The 16,862-nt window shown below is 37.4% G+C and overlaps 1 protein-coding gene across 2 annotated transcripts; it reads right to left on the bottom strand.

Annotated features, from left to right (window-relative positions):
* Positions 1-1,753: 1,753 nt before the first annotated feature.
* On the bottom strand, positions 1,754-15,817 carry LOC117492324 (sterile alpha motif domain-containing protein 9-like). 2 transcript variants are annotated; one of them, XM_034142503.1, is made up of 4 exons: positions 15,679-15,817; positions 14,562-14,665; positions 9,527-9,593; positions 1,754-7,392 (listed from the first exon to the last, which is right to left on the bottom strand). In XM_034142503.1, the coding sequence occupies exons 3-4, from the start codon at positions 9,528-9,530 to the stop codon at positions 2,789-2,791; spliced, it is 4,608 nt and encodes a 1,535-aa protein (XP_033998394.1). In that variant the 5' UTR covers positions 9,531-9,593; positions 14,562-14,665; positions 15,679-15,817; the 3' UTR covers positions 1,754-2,788. The 2 variants fall into 2 exon arrangements, with proteins under 2 accessions (XP_033998394.1, XP_033998393.1); XM_034142502.1 differs by lacking the exon at positions 14,562-14,665.
* Between the last annotated feature and the right edge of the window lie 1,045 nt (positions 15,818-16,862).

The raw sequence follows: 16,862 nt of genomic DNA, 5'->3' as shown, positions 1-16,862 counted from the left end.
AATACTCTGTTACAAGTAAAAGTCCTGCATTCAAAATATAATTTCAGTAAAAGTAAAATAAACTTAAAGTACAGAAAGTAAAAGTACTCATTAAACAGATTGGCCCATTTCAGAATAATATAAATCATATGTTTTGATTATAATTATTGATGCATTAAATTAATCTAGTGAAGTAAAAGTACAAGATTTGACTCTGAATTGTAGTGGGGTAGAAACAAAAAGTAGCAAATCATTTAAAGTACAAGAACCTCAACATTGTACTGAAGTACAGAACTTGAGTAAATCTACTCAGTCACTTTGCACCACTGGTAAATATTTAATAGTAGAGTAAGTTGTAACTATCACAGACAGCTGTCATGAATTTATAGCTTAACGATAATCACTTACACTCACAGTTGTGTTCATTTTGTGGGCGTTGAGCTGTTGCTCATTGGCTCTGTTAGCAGCTGGATTTGTTAGCTGTGAGCTAACAATTATCTATCGAGCAGTTCAGTGTCGGAGCTATTAATATTAAGCATGTGCTTCCCAGCAAACTGCATGCGCGTCCTGTAGCAAAAACATGTTGTCTTTCAAGACAGCGGACAAGCAGTATTTTAGTGAAATTATTTGGTTACAATGAAATAACATGTTTGGAGAAGAGTAAACACAGCTACAATACAACTACGGCGAGCATAGAAGGACAAAAAGTGACAAAACTTCTGCTGCTAGAAACTTTTTTCGCTTTTATCTTTATGTGAATTAACAAAAGCGACATAAAACAAAAACGTTTAAAAAATGGAAAGAACATGCATAGGCTAAAACAACAAAAGCTATTATAGTTATTTGAATTAAGTGAAAACATTAATGTAGGTAGATTTTCATTATTATTTTGGTTGTTTTGTGTTGTTGAATCAATCAAAAAAAATGCTGTCTGAATCAACTTTATAATTTAGCCCTACTTTTTTTAAATAATTTGATTCTTATAAAAACGGAAATAAAATGTGCCTTTAGTCATTCATAAAACTGTTTGATGAACCAAAAACACTTGATGTGACAAAAATCTGGTAACCATGCAGTCAAATACAATTACATAGACAACCCCATGACTTGCTGTTTATTACTGAAATCACACCCAATAACATTGACATTTTTTTATTATATCCTAACAAGTCACTCACATTTAGTTGTGAAATATCTAACAAATTATTTTGTTTTTATACTCATCCGATTGCTAATGTATTTATTCTGTACTGACTGACACATTTGTCCCAAAGACGGGTCTACTAGTTCAGAATACTACAACATCAGGGAGCCATTTTGGTTTCAGATTATTTTAAAGATTTGAAAGCCACGTAGTTTAACTCCAACATAACTAATATCACAATGAAGGGATGAACAGACAACACTCTGAATTAAACAAAATCAAGCTCTGGCAATTATGGCCAACTAACTTTGGTTCAACCATACTGAAAAAATATAAACTAATTTAACTGTTAACATTTCAGAGTTGTCATTTTGTCCCTTTCTAGAGTTATTCGTGTTTGTTATTATTATCTCCACACTATGCAGCAGTTGCCAAAAATATTCAAGTTCTTAGGACAGTGTGAAAATGAGTAGTCCAATCTCTTCATATTAAGTGTAAATTTGTGTGAATAGGGCCTTACAATTCTGTCTTATAAAATCTGCCAGTTGGCGCACTGTAAATCAATATCTTGTTAAAGACTATCAGTCTGATATTTAAAGGTTGTTCAAAGATTGATTGCAAAAACAAAAATGAAGGTTAAAACGTTTATTGTATTCAGCTAAATGTTTCTTCAGTATCATAAACCAAGCATTTCATGCAAAAAACAAACAAAAAAATCAATTTCAATATAAGTACAGGTAGGCGCTTTCGGCTACAACGCTTTTAATACAAGAAAATAAAAATATATATAAAAATATAGGAAAAAAGTACAGGTATGCGCTCTTGCCGGACTTGCTTCATTTGTAGGACATTTTAAGGATAGGTAGGATTTTTACATGTGTTTCTGTTAGTATATATTAGTACACATTATTTTCTAACCATACAAATCCTGCCGTTTATACATGATTTGTTAAAACACTGATACAATTCCCATTAGAGTAGAGTAGTTACATTTAATCCCTTTCTGGGTTGTATTCTGAAAAATATAAAAGAGCGAGTATAAGCCATCATGATAAAGAAGCCAAGATGTTGAGGAAAGGTTCGCACTTTGAACAGAAATTCAACTTTTTTCTGTCTAGCAGCAATAAAATTAGCTGAATCCAGGCACACATCCTCACTTGAGAGGCATTCGATATACATATTGATGCCAGTTGTGAATTGCAGTTCTGGAACTACAAACAATCTGAAAATAATGGGATACTAGATACAGGTCTACACAGGGACCACCACAGGTTCCCATTAGTGAAGCATTGAGCTGTAGAGTAGCAAAAACAGTTTGCATTGTTATTACCCCAGGAGTCCAGAGTCAATCATGGCATAGTCAATGTTCATACATATACAAAATCGTTTTTATCAAATGCCACTTGAGCATATTTTGTAGTACATGTTCTCTCTCAAGTATAAGAGAGAAAAAATAATTATTAAACTTTCTTAGAAAATAAAAAAATCCATTGATAATAATGTACCTTGCCCTTTGACAGTTTAATTGTTGTCTTTGACAAATATTGCCTACTTGGCAAACTATGGTAAGAGCCTTGTTGTGTTTGAATAGATAAGATACTCGGCCAAATGCTTTAGCAATATACTGTCAAGCCGTATATGACAGGATTATTGTTTATTGACAAATTATTGTTGCACAAGAATATTGCAGGCAACAGGGCCTCGGAAGGTAAACCCCAGGTAGAATGTGATGTTTTCATTACTGTGAGGCACTGAAGGAACATGAAGAGGCAGGATACTGAACTTCTTTTTCCGTGGGCCGTCGAGGTACACCACTCCATCTTCAGTCCATCCGGAAACACGTTTCAGCATTGTGGCAATCTCAGGGTTTTTCCATGCCTCACCCCTGAACCACTTCATGCGTTTTTCAGACACAGAGAACAGCTCTGTGACACTTTCAACCTTTTTCTTGTGGACAAATTTATCCAATCCATTCCCACTGCCAAGAAAAAAATGGGTGTAAAGCCTTCTCTTTCGCTGAAGAATGTCCTTCATCTTGATCCAGTACACTTTTTCCAGGTGTTCAACAGCTGATTGAACAATCTCATATTTAGTTTCTTTCTCCACATCTGTGTCATGATCCTCTGGCCAGAACAGCAATGTAAGCAAGAACAGTGCACTTGGTAAACATTTCCTTTTATCTTTTGGGAACTGATGACAAAGTGCCTGCAGATCTTTCAGAGGAGCCACATTTTGGGTCTGCAGTGACAGGCAGTTCAGAGTGATGTGGGCCGTGATGTAATTGACAATATCAATTTGACCGAATTTGGCTTTTATTGGATCGCTGGGGTAGAGAGAAACTATTTTCTCTAGAAGAGGTACTGCCTCCCTCTGGTCAGTTAGCTTGGAGAGGACGGATGTTATGTTACCCCCACCAAGCTGACAGATGATCATGCGTTTTTGGAAAGAAGTTAGATTGGCAGGGATTGATTGCATGTGAAGTGCAGTCAAATCAGCTTCACTGAAGTACTTTCCAAACTCTGAAGATTTTTTTGCCAACCATTTCAGTGGATGACTTCTCATCCCCTCATGACATTCAGGGGTCTCTTCTCCATCTAAATCTATGCCCGTCTGGAAGTAACTGAGGTCTTCTGAGATCCATTGCAAGGCATCTTGTGTTGTCTTGTGAAGTTGTTTTAAACTGACATGAAAGGGTTGCCATGCATCTTCAACTTCCTCAGGAATGTAATCTGTTAACAGGTACTTCATACACTCTGAATGGCCACTTGCTTGGTTTGAAAACACTAGCGAAGAAGATATCAGTTTGAGCAAGCTGCATGCAACCTCAACTTCAGAAACATACCCTGAGCTGTTATTGGTACCCTTATCAGCATCAGCTGCTTTTTCACACTCTTGAAAACACTTCACAGCCTTCAGTGCAGTCTCCACAGCATCTGCTATTTGTTCTGCTGTCTTTGGTTTATTGTCAATAGCTTTGCATTTTGCTTGGAACCATCTTTTGTACACCTGCCCCTTTGTGTCGAGTATGTAGGAGTTGTTTGGCAGCTCTTTGGCTGCTGTCTCCGCCCACTGTTTTGCCTCTTCAAACTTTTCATAAGTATAATGAAGACGAGCAAGTTGTTGTGCAAAGAGTGGATCTTGACCGAAACGATCGAATGCTTCTGTGAGTAACTCAATTGCTTTGTCTGGGCTTTTCTCCTTTTCACAAACATGCTCAATCAGAGGAGCAAACAAACTATCAGATGTATCCCCTTTGCTTATTCTGGCTCGCTTTAAGAAAAGAGCTTTCAAAAACAACTGATATTCAACCCTTCCAAATCTGTGCTCAAAAAGCACATTCTCATGGAGCAAATCCATTGCTAAACTGCTTTGGGTCTGTTGGTTCTCCAAAAGTTGATGGAGAATTTCCTTTGCAACCAGTGGATGAATGATTCTGATTGATTCAATGTGTGTCTTCTCATCTTTAAGATGCAAGAAGACGAGTTTAGCCTGATCACCGAGTGATTTCTCAAACTCATGCTGGCGAAACCTTTCCAAGAGAATGGTTAAGGAAAGCAAAGCTTGACAATGGGACTGAGAGATGAAGGAGTTTTGGACATAAGTGTTCAGCAGTGCAACATAGCAAATGAGGCGTGTGACCACAGACTGACGGTCAATGCCTTCAAGCAAATGTTTCACAAACGTTTGAACGTATTCATCATTGAATCCTTTGCTCATCAGAACAAATGTCAAGTTGAATTCAGGCGCATATCGTTCTTCAAGCACCTCATGTCTTCCAGCAAACTTTCTTTTCTCTTGATCACTCAGTTTGTGGGTGACAGACACATTCTGTAATGGAGACTCCTTGCACTTACTCTCTGGATCATGGGATCGTCTGCAGCTCAACAAAATGAAACATGGAGTTCCACATTGGATTATTTTGTTGTTGGTGGCAACTTCAAGTTCATTCCTAAGATCATCTAGATATTCTTGGTCTGAGTCTTCAATTAGAAGTAGCACAGGAAGACATGTCTGTGGATCTTTTTCTTCATATTCTCTTAGCTCAACTGCATGTTGCGCAACAAGACCAGCTGAATATGAAGGCTTCACAACTGCACACCTTAGATCTTTCCTTTTGTTCCAAAGTAGTTGTCTTGCTACAGTGCTTCCACCACTTCCTGGATGATGGTAGATGTTCATACTGTTCACCGGAGACTGATATGCTTTTCGTTTCAAAGCGTCATTGAGAAGTTTGGAAACATCATGATATGCATCTCTTTCAATAACCTCTCCAACGTAATTGTGTTCAGCAAGCCAGAAATTCAACCACTTTACTTTCCCACCACGGTAAAACTGCTCTTCAATGTTTACTTTTTCTTCATCAATGAATTCTTTGCTTGTTTCATTGCAATAATAGACATTCAGAATTTCCAGGGAATACATCTGTTCCTCTTTGTGTATTTCAAGAAGACATTTCCTTTTCACAAAGACTGGCAAGTATTTGCTGGTAAGTGTGTTTAAGGTTTCTTCTTGCTGGAGAGTTGAATCAATGTGACTCATCTTCATCCCGACGACACTGGAGTTGTTCACAGTTTCTGTTCCACATAACCCCTCTGCAAAGCTTTGCCACTTCTGGAAGTCTTTCTCTGATTCACAGATGCAGATGATGTCTTCATGGCCTTCCATCTTTGTGAAAAACTCATAGAAGGTGTGCAAGAGAGGTTTCTCTACTGGAGATGTGAGAAGAAAAATGACCTGGAAGGTCCCCTTTGGCAAGATTTGTTTACAGATCAAAGACACAGATTCCCGCAGGAAAGTCATGTTTGTCTTCATCCAAGTCATTTCATCACATTGAGTTTCATTTCCTTTGAAGTCAGAACGGCCGTTACAAAAGATCCAGCTAGTTTGGTCAAACAGATGCAAGTCGCTTGTGAAATCTCCGATGCTCATGTCACCAGATAACCTATAGCTCTGCAGAGAATGCATGTTCGCAGCGTGATGCTGAAGGTATTTACTGCAAAGACCTGATGTCTTTGAGTCTGGGTCAAAGTCAAACACACAGAACACGTTCATGTTAAGCAGCCAATCAATGTAGCAAAGGTCACTTGGGCTGAATTTGTTTGTGACAAATATGAACCATTTTTCCTTTTCAATGAATTTCTTCCCACTAGTCATTAGCACTTTGAGTTTCCTTCCGAGATCTTGGCAGGAGGCTGGGGCACTGGGGGACTGATTTCTCTCAGCCTCTTTTCTTTGAGCATCCCGATCTGGGACTCGCAGGTAAAAATCATTTCTGTCTTTGTCATTCACTGGCTCTGTTTTCGAACCAACCCTCCGCAGAGTTGCATCTTTCTCAAATTCTACTTTGTTGGTTGACTCTTTGAAGTTTGGGAGACAGACTACATACACCTTGCTCTTAACAATACTTATTGAAGGCACAATGTCAACCTCTACCACATACCTCTTTTTATCTGGACTTTCTCGATCCAAAACCTCAATGAACCTTGGTGGCCGCACACATTGGCGAACATGCTCCTTGTCAGAGGAGATACTCCTCTCAATGTAGTCCAAAGCATCCACATAAATGTCTTTCTCTTGTACAGCGATACCAATTATTTCACCATGCTCGTATCCTGCATCCTCCTTGCTATCCATTACGCCAAAGTGTATTGTGCCATTTGTTCTGATATTCATACAGCCAGTTGCAAATTTAAGGACCTCTTTGGCAAACTTAGCTTGTAGTCTTGTGCGATCCAATGTAGAGGCTTTAGATAAAGACTTAAATTCATGACATGGAGATATTAGATTAAAAGCGCCTGATTCAGGTTGCAGGACTCTGTTCTTGACATATATGAAATCAATCGCTTCTTGATCGAATGGTCTTGGTCTGCAGTCTTCCTTTGAAGTCAGGACACATTGCTCCTGAGCAGTTTGTCTCTCGACACAGTCCTCTGTATTTCTTACAGAAGTCTGTTCTGGATGACCTTGAACTGCTTTTTGATGAATGTTTTGCTTGTCCTCTGTGTTTTTACCGGGGTTTGGCTTAATCTTCTCTTGAGGTTTTTGCTTTGAGTTGATGAGCTTATTTCTCTTTTGAATGATCAAATGAGCAGGCCCTAACTTCATGCCAATTTTTGTCTTCAAAAAGTCCTCATCCAGTGTAAGAAGGATTTGTCCATTTACTTCTTCCTCATTAAGCTTTTCTATGTACGGCTCCTCCACTTCAAGGGATCTAAGCCAGGTGCTTACTTGGGATGCAGTCCAATTGGGTGACGGCTTGAGTTCGTCAGCTGTATAGTGTGGAAAGACAGAAAAAAGTAATAGGTTTATTTATAAATAACAGAATTAGAAAGGAATATATTTCCCTTTCACACTTCAGGGATATACAGAATGCACATTTTAATTTGAATAACATGCCATTTAGCTGACACTTTTATCCAAAGCGACTTAAAAATACTTCTATACCACTTACATAAACTTATGTTAAAAAGATACTGTTCAGGACTCTCTTGAAAAATATATTTTTAATCCCAATGAGACCTATCCTGGTTAAATAAAGGTAAAATAAAAAATATAAAAAATATAAATATACCGACAACATACCTATGGGAGCTATTTTGGGTAAAGTGTCTTGCCCAAGGACATTTTGAAATGTTGAAGGCAGGGGCTGGGGATTGAACTACTGACCCTCCGATTGGTAGATGCACATTTAGCAAATTGATTAAAAAATAGGAATTTGTCAACAAATCCTGTTTTGATTGATTGATTGATTGAAAAGTTTATTAACAGCTTGTATATTGGGTACAGTACAGTACAGCTCAAAACATACAATTGTTAAGGGGATGCAGACCAGAGAAAGACTTTCGTCTTGTTTACATCAGGGTCCCCCATTTCCAATTCATCATATCATTTAAGACATATAAGACATATTTGACATACAGATGGCTTATTTACAATTTACATACAGGTGGTGTTTTACATACAGATGGCTTATTTACAATTTTCATTTTAGATTTCGTTCTAATACATCCTAACCGGACATTTAAGACATACCAAGTCTACAGATATACAGTTAGTAACAGAGTCTAAAATGCGAGTATATACATAGATGGGGGGGGGAAGCTGTCCATTGTACGACAGGTTGACTGTACGACTGTGAAGGTCCAAAACGAAGAATGTGTAATTTTATCTCCCTGTATCTCACGTTCTCAATTCTGTGATGAGTGCTCAAACATTCTTCTTTGTACCATACACCTATCAGGGCTTTGTGACCTAGTCAGATCAATACATTGACTTGGCCAGATGTATAGGGACTTAGTTCCCTTACAGCAAGTCTCTGCAGGCTGGGTTGATCAGATACACATGGCCCTAGCTTCTAGCCACCTGGTTTACTAATTCACACCATTAGTCTCGAGCAATTGTCAGTTTCAATACACTGTTGAGGGCTATCTTTATTTAAAACCAGGTATTTCTCTATTCAATTATACAAAACTATTTATGAATCATTATTCACTTACAATGTTCTAAACATGAATGTGTTTTATTATAATAACTCACTACACCTGCTTGCCCAACACCTACAGAATGCAATTGGCTCAAGAGGAGAGGTATAGAGATTGCATTATTCCACTCCAGGAAAGGTTATTTTAGTCAACCTACATTTTTTGTTAAAGCTGCACAAAAATGGAACCCAGCAACAATCAGAGAACAAAATACATTCAGTTTATTTAAATCCCATTTAAAAACATAGTTAGTGAGGAATCAGCTCTGTCAACACTGATATAATCTACTGCTCTTTACAACCCTCTTGTCTGTCTGTACTGCCTGTGCCTTAACCTGTTGCTATTTTCATGCTATTTAATATGTATGTTTTGTTTAATTTTTTTCATTAGCATTTACAGTATTGTATGTTGCATGTTTTTTCTGATTGTATTTACTTTTTATTTTAAATTAAATGTGTTTTTAGGGTGACTTACAACATCTGTCCAGGGACTACAGAGGAAAAATATCCCCTTGGCTAACTCACATTAACTGAAATGTTTATTAATGAGCACTGTCCCTGTTGAAATAAAAAAGTCACTGTCAATACTTGAGCAGCATGCATTATTAGGAATTACAATTTATATATATATAATATATATATTTTTTAAGCATAGTGCTGAATGTGCTAAATGTTTAACAAGCTACTGTAATCTACTTATTTGTCAGTTGTTTGGCGAGTTTAATACAGTTCCATCAGAGCAATACTATACTGTCAAAGCATTTCTGCTGAAAACTGCTGTCTGCTGCACCTGAACTAAGGTAAATGAGAATGACCTATGAAATTAAAACATGCCAAATATACATGAGACAATGCAAGGTGAGTAATACATGTGTGTTTCCCACTTCACCTCTTTCATTTGATACACAATCCTTTTCACTCACCCATGATTTTCTTTCTCCTTTCTTCAGCACATTCTTACATTTTGTGTTTTCTTTTATTACCTTCCATCTGCAAAAGAAAAAAGGTTACATAGTTACTTTCAGCACATTATCACCTTGACAAGTATGGTCAAAAATAAAAACAGGATGATGTTCTCAGTGTTACTTTAAATTGTCACCGTAATTAATGGAGCCTAAAAAGTAAAAGTAAAATTAGAATCTAAGACATAAAACAATGAAAGTTCAAACATAGGGCTGCAATATTGAAATAAATACAATAAACAGTATAAATGCGTGGTAGACTTGCAAATTATTATTTTTGGGCCTGATTAGCCTTTATTGGACTTGACAGTGTTGAAAGGGGGGAGGACCAAGGTACGTTTTAACCGTTTGTTTTTTAGTTCTAATTGAAACTAATAATAAAACAGAAACGGGTCGTTTTTTTGTTTTTCAATTTTGCCCTAAAACCAAAAAACGAAAATTCAGCTCGTTTTTTCGTTTTTCTGTTCTTACTGTTAAAACAAGTATACCACTCAATGTTTCGTTTCCATAGGTGGGTGGGTCTCCAGTGCCTCCTTGCTTCTGATTGGCTAGTTTGCCCTATGCTTGCGCTGTACTCTTCAAAATAAAGGTTCATACTCTTTGCCTAGACAGTGCAGTGCGTGTTTGCACAACATTGAATATATGGCTACATGCAAAACATACAGAAGACAGTCTGTCCGTGTGTGGGTGCGTATGTGTGCGTCTGTCGGTCTGTTGGTCTGTCTGTCTGTCTGTCTGTCTCGCGATCTGTCTATCTGGCTGTCTGTCTTGCACTGTCAGCCATGAATCCCTATCTTATAAAGTATGAGTACCTCTCTGTTTGATGTTACTGTGACACTGCTGAATTGATGCAGCCGTATTTCCCGTTTGCGTGGTCAAGTCAGCATCGAGGTTTTTTTCTTCAAATCTATATTAAAATAGCTTGGAGGTTGAGGATTGATAAATATTATTTAGAGTACTTTTACTGTGTACTCTGTCAAACTCCCCTCTTGAGTACAATAATGCATGTTTTCTGCTGATGAGAGATAAAATGATGTTCTGCCATAAATTCTTAATGAGAGTGATACTGTTTGACTCAGTATACTAATTTAACTACACCAACAAGTACTTGTTCAGGTATTCTTTTTCAAATTCCCCTCCTTAGTACAATAATGCATATTAAATAAAAATGTGTCATGACTTATATTGTTGGACAGAGTATTTTAAGAGGATATGGTAGACATGATACCAGCACTACTTCCAGTCAGTACTCCAGCAGCAGCTTTTACCCCTTGGGAAATCTTCAGAGACTATCCTGCATAGCTGGTCTATCCTTCAGCAAAGTGACACACCCTGTCACTCTTGTTGGCCTCTTATGATGATGCTGTCTTAACCTTTAACAGCCAGCGCCACCATTTGGTAGAGCACATTTTGTGTTTTGATATCTTGTTGAAAAATAAATAAAAAAGTGTAACTCCATCTGATTCAGCCAGCTCTATCGTTTGGTTGACATGTTATGCACAAAACAACCTCTAGATGTCACTGTGGTTCGAACAGAATGCCCTTCAGCTAGCTTCCACTGAGAAAGTTGGCATGCTAAAAATCACTCCTGAAGAAATCACTCTTTTTGGTCAACTTTTGTAAGGTAACCATATCATTTTTGACATATTTTAGTGTCAGAGCACTTACTGAACAGAATTATATAACTTGATGCACAAAACATTTTTGTAACAAGGATGTAATTATTTTTTTGAAAATATGCTCAACCAACCGGTCGAATTGGCCTTCATATTGTAAACTAGCAATACGACTTTTTCAGAGTTTCAGAGATGTTTTCCAATAAAATATGGTAAATAGCTAGATTCATGGTAATATTACTAAATCTAGTACTGCCTTATGAGTCTCAGAGTGAAAGAGTGATAATAATTTATATAGCACCTTTCATGCATGACATACTGTACAGCCCAAAGTTGCACACAGATGAGCAAGTTAGGCCAACACAGGATACAGACATTTGTTGTTAGGCCAGTTGTTTGTTGTTAGGCCAATTCAGCATATACAGTAAGATGAGCACGTTTTTTTATTATTATGAAAAACACCTAACATTACTTTTTTCCATTTCTTTTTTTTTTTACAATTATAATTTATTATTTTTTATGAATATGGTTGTATATATTGCTCATCTCCCATAAAAGACAAAAATGTATTTGAGTTTGTGTATTATTTGAGTTTGATGCATACAAAATACTGTAGCCTACTGTATGATGATTGTTGAAAATGCACTTTTACCAAGGCCAGCACGACCAGTTGGTAGAGGCTCAAAAAAACAAAACTGTGGTCAGTCAAAAAAAAAAAAATGGTTTGTGGTTATTTGTGTCCTATTTGATAAAAAAATGCAAAGAAATAATTTGTCCATAGATTTCTTCTTGGTCTGGCAATTAAAGGGTTAAAATATGATTATTTCTCTGCCCCTAGTTCGTTCTTCGCAGATTCTTCAGTCTCATCAGCCTCATCTTTCCATCTGTCCCAGTCAAGGCATCAGCCTCCAGCACACTTTCAGTGTCTGACTCCATAGAGATATTGTCCTGATGCTGTACAAGGGTGATGCCCCATGATCAAAAAATGATCCCTGTAGAGTCTGAGTGCCAATGACCTCTACATGTCACTTGTTAGTTGCTTTTACCTTAAAGCGACTTACATACACTCAATACTGTGGACAATCCTCACAGGAGCTATTTGGGGTGAAGCCCAGGGACACAACGACATGCTGACTGCAGTGGGGATTGAACCAGTGCCCCCCTGATCCAAAGATCAACGCACGATCAGCCACAGCCTCCCTAGCCATATTATGTCTCTCATTAATGTTACATCACCCCTTATAACGATTTTCTTTCCTTTATTCTCTTTTCTCTTCTCTTGACTGAATTAAAAAGTCCAGTCTTTAAGTAGTAAGTCCTTTTCCTGCAGCTTTTTAAGGCTATGTTTGCAATATGTATTCAAAGGTCACTTATTTAAATAAATGAATATCTGAGGTTAGCAAACAGATACTGCCTTTATCTAGAGAGCCAATGACACCCAGGAAGAATTGATCCTTCTGCAAATCTTTTCATCTGCTGTATTAATACAATTGCCATGTGTTTTCAAATTGAAAATAAGGCACCAGAACATTATACAAAATATATATATATTTTAAAAGGGACCCGTAAGGCTTAATCAATGTTATATATAGATCTTTATATAATATCAATATTATAATAAACTTCAACCAAAGTCAATTTCAGGAGTGGTGTTTGACACAGTTTAAGTTCAATTTCAACTATTTTAGTCTTATATTGACTCAACCTTTTAAAATAATTTACTTTCATTTAGAAAAGGTTTTTCTGAGAAAAATGTACAAAAAGATTGAAAAATACAAGTTTAATAGGACAATGTGGATCTATTTTCTCTCACATTGTAATTACACAATGAGAGAATTTATAATACGACTTTGGACTTCACTCACCAAAAAACATTTGTTTTTATGTTTTGCATTTGTACTATTTTGTAGTCAATTTGGACAAATATCTGTCGAACTAAAAATATCCTATGATTGCATATGGTGTGAATATGTATACCCTGCCCACTCAGTATTATTTTAGGTACAATTTATATTTTAAATGTAATGAAAAAGCCAACTCAATAGTTTGTTAAAAATAGACTTTAGGATATTGTAAAACAAAAAACTGCTATATAATGTATTCTTAATCCTCCTTTATCTTCACATTTGCTTTAAACCCTCTATCCTTGGTGGTCATTTTGACCCCAGGAGTTTAAAGCTCAAGAAAATGATCATATTCAAAATTGTTACCAAAATGTACGTTTCAAGTACTTTATGTTCCTTAGTTGACTATCTAAATATCCATTTAAATAAAACACTACTAGCCATTTTCATTACATTAGCAGCACTAAACTTACCCTGTTTTTCACGTGGGGAGCGGGACCAAGATAACTTTCCATTTTTGGAAAGTAATGCTTCTGCTTGAGTTTGACAGACAACAGGAGCATCTGCATGGGGTATTCAGGGTGGACAATTTGACAGAGGATTTCTTTGAAAGTACAAAATAAAAGTATTTTATAGTCTTTGCGCTAGTAGTCTAACTACTGAGTCCAAAATGATCAGTCTTCGAACTTTAAAGTATTTGTATTGCTCGTCACATATAGCAGCAAGACAGGCATTGTTGTACCATGGAGGGGACTTTGACAGGAGAGTATCAAGAAGTACACAGTAAAAGTATTTCATAGTATTTGGGATAGTTGTAACTACAACTGATTCCAATTTCATCAGTCTTATGAAAAACGTATGGCCAAAAATAATGTTATCGCTCATCAAAGCGGTCCGGCAGTGGCTCAGTCAGTAGGGGCTTGGACTGGGAGCCGTAGGGTCGCTGGTTCAAGTCCCCGACCAGACCTAAATATGGAGTGTGGACTTCTACTTGGAGAGGTCCCAGTTCACCTCCTGCCCTGCCGTGGTGCCCTTGAGCAAGGCACCGGACACCCCCCTTCCCCCCCACTCCCATTGCTCCCCGGGCGCTGTACAATAGCTGCCCACTGCTCCTAGTACTGGACTCCTTGTACTAGGATGGGTTAAAAGCAGAGGCCAAATTTCACTGTGTGTGCTGTGTGCTCTGCATGTGTGACCATTAAAGAGGGTTTCATCCCTCCCTATTCTATTCAAAGATAGCAGAAGCTTGTCATTTTTGCACTGTGTAAAGGCAAAGAGTTAGAACCTTTATTTTGAAGGGTACAGCGCAAGCATAGGGCAAACTAGCCAATCAGAAGCAAGGAGGCACTGGAGACCCACCCACCTATGGAAACGAAACATTGAGTGGTATACTTGTTTTTAACAGTAAGAACAGAAAAACGAAAAAACGAGCTGAATTTTCGTTTTTTGGTTTTGGGGCAAAATTGAAAAACAAAAAAACGACCCGTTTCTGTTTTTGTTTCAATTAGAACTAACAAACAAACGGTTAAAACGTACCTTCGTCGGGGAGAGAGGGGATGACATGCTTAAAAGGTTCCAACCTGGGTCCTCCACACGGGAACTGAGTCCCGATACATGGACCACCAGCTCTACCAGGGGAGCTATACGGCAGCCCACAAATGATTATTGTTTAATGAATGTAAAAAAAAAGGCAATATATATAATAAGAAGTAATAATTGTATAGCCTACACAGAGTTAACCGTTTGTAGAACTTCATAATGAATTTGCTATCTTTTCACATTTAGTTGCAAGAACATGTAGGCTACTTGTTCTATTTAATCTTTGGTAATTGCGCAAGTCCTTATCAAGTGTGAACTTGTGTAACAGTTGTAAATATGCAGTGGTGTTTGCTTGTAAATCATTTAGTATAATCACACTAATTCTGTGTTCTTCATTTATTGAATGTTCAATACCAGACAAGGTCGGAGATCAGTGGGCGGAACCTCTGAAATGTAGTCACTGTACTCAGCAGATTATTTTTGTGGGTACACCCCCACTTTATATTATGTCCCTCACGTTTCCTCTTCCCTTTTTGAAAATGTTCCACGTGAGAGGAGTCACTGTGAGGGATAATAAATGTAATACTGATCTGTTGTCAGTGATTAAACGGAGATCGTCTAAAACTGTATGCTGGCTCGGGTCTCATCCATGAACAACGCAAAACACAACACAAAGACCGCTTAACGACACCTGTTACACTTACACAAAACTGTTCAGGACAATGTTCATTTGAGTCAATGTTAAAATATTGATTAGAACAGTGACTGTACAAGACTATTGAGTTCTGTTCTCACAAGAAATGGACTGCATATTTATAGCTTTTCCAGCCACCCCTTAAGTGATTTTTCATAATGAACATTCACACATTCAAACAGAGGCAGAGGCTGTGTGTATGTGCTACATGCTGCTCAGGGAAGCTAACAATCGCACATGTTCAAACACCGTTGCCAAACTTGAATGACCTTAATACAAATATATTACTATTTAGAGCCACAGAAAGTCGACAGTCACACCTATAGGAGATACTTTTTTTTTTTTTGTACTTCAGTATGAGTAAGGCTATAAACACTACAATAATGGAAAAAATAATAAAAGGGGGTGCATTGTTCTTACCTCGGATGAATAGCCCACAGAAAAGCAATCGGCCGCTGTACTTTTTCTCAGTAAAAAATGTTCAGACGCTGTTTCAAGTAGGACTGTTAACTTCACTTCACTCGAGCTCTATTTATATTCGGCTGGGCTGCACCTTTATATATACAGTCTATGGGCTGCACCCACTGCGCAGATCACCAAGTTTCGTTTTTCAGGAAATTAGAAAATAGCAGACTGCAGTGCATATGGGACATACACACACCCTGTCCATTGGACACCATACAGTCAGACACAAAGATTAACCCAACATTTGCGCATATAATGTAGCGCAGTAACACTTTCCTTCCTGCTACGGTGACAAACGCAAAACTATTTGTTTTATATTTATATTTTGATCAAAATCCTCACATTCGAGTTTGTAAAGTTAACACACTAACCCCATAATGTTAATATAGTATATTAAAAAGTAGACCTAACATGTTATATTGCACTTCTTAATGAGGGGAATAAAGGGGGAACTCATTTCAAAATGACTATAAGCTAATTCAATTCCTTTTAAAGCAGTATTTATTTTAAATTGGTCAACCTTAAGTGTAGTTCTAAGTGGTAAGAATTTGTCTTAACATTTTGCGCATTAGGTAGAACTTAGAAGCCAATTAATACATCCAAATCAGATGAAAAAGAAGGCTGGATCACCCGTTTGACGTGAGCACAGCCATGTATAACTTCCATAACTATGTTGAGCCACACCCAAGCATTAACAGCGGTATATTGTGAGTTTGTTATTACCTATTGTAAAAAATCAACTTTCCAATGTTAGCTAATGTTCTTGTATTCTTTTTCATTGGGTTGCATTATATGGGAGCCTGGTTTTCTAATTATAAATATGTATGTTGGTGAGTGACTTGGAGAGAGCAGTGCTTCACACACACTGACTCTGTACTGCCCTTTGTTCGATGCCACGCCTTTCTGCCAGTGACCTTTTTTATTTGTTTGCAGTCAAATTCCTGCCGTGGGTGTGGCCGTTCGATAAACAGATAGAGAGAAAGCTTCTCCAACAATGTTAACTGTAGCAACAGCTCACTGACAAATCAGTAAATACACCATCAGCTGCTCAGGGCACCTGTAAATAAAAACATCTGTTGCATATAAGTAGTTGTTTTTAGGAACCAACTGTAGTTAATTATCCCACGTTTCCCAATCCC

Source organism: Trematomus bernacchii, unplaced genomic scaffold, assembly GCF_902827165.1.
Source record: "Trematomus bernacchii unplaced genomic scaffold, fTreBer1.1, whole genome shotgun sequence".
Taxonomy (NCBI): Eukaryota; Metazoa; Chordata; class Actinopteri; order Perciformes; family Nototheniidae; genus Trematomus; species Trematomus bernacchii.
Note: the sequence above shows the minus strand (reverse complement) of the source record. Positions and strands in the feature narration are given on the sequence as shown.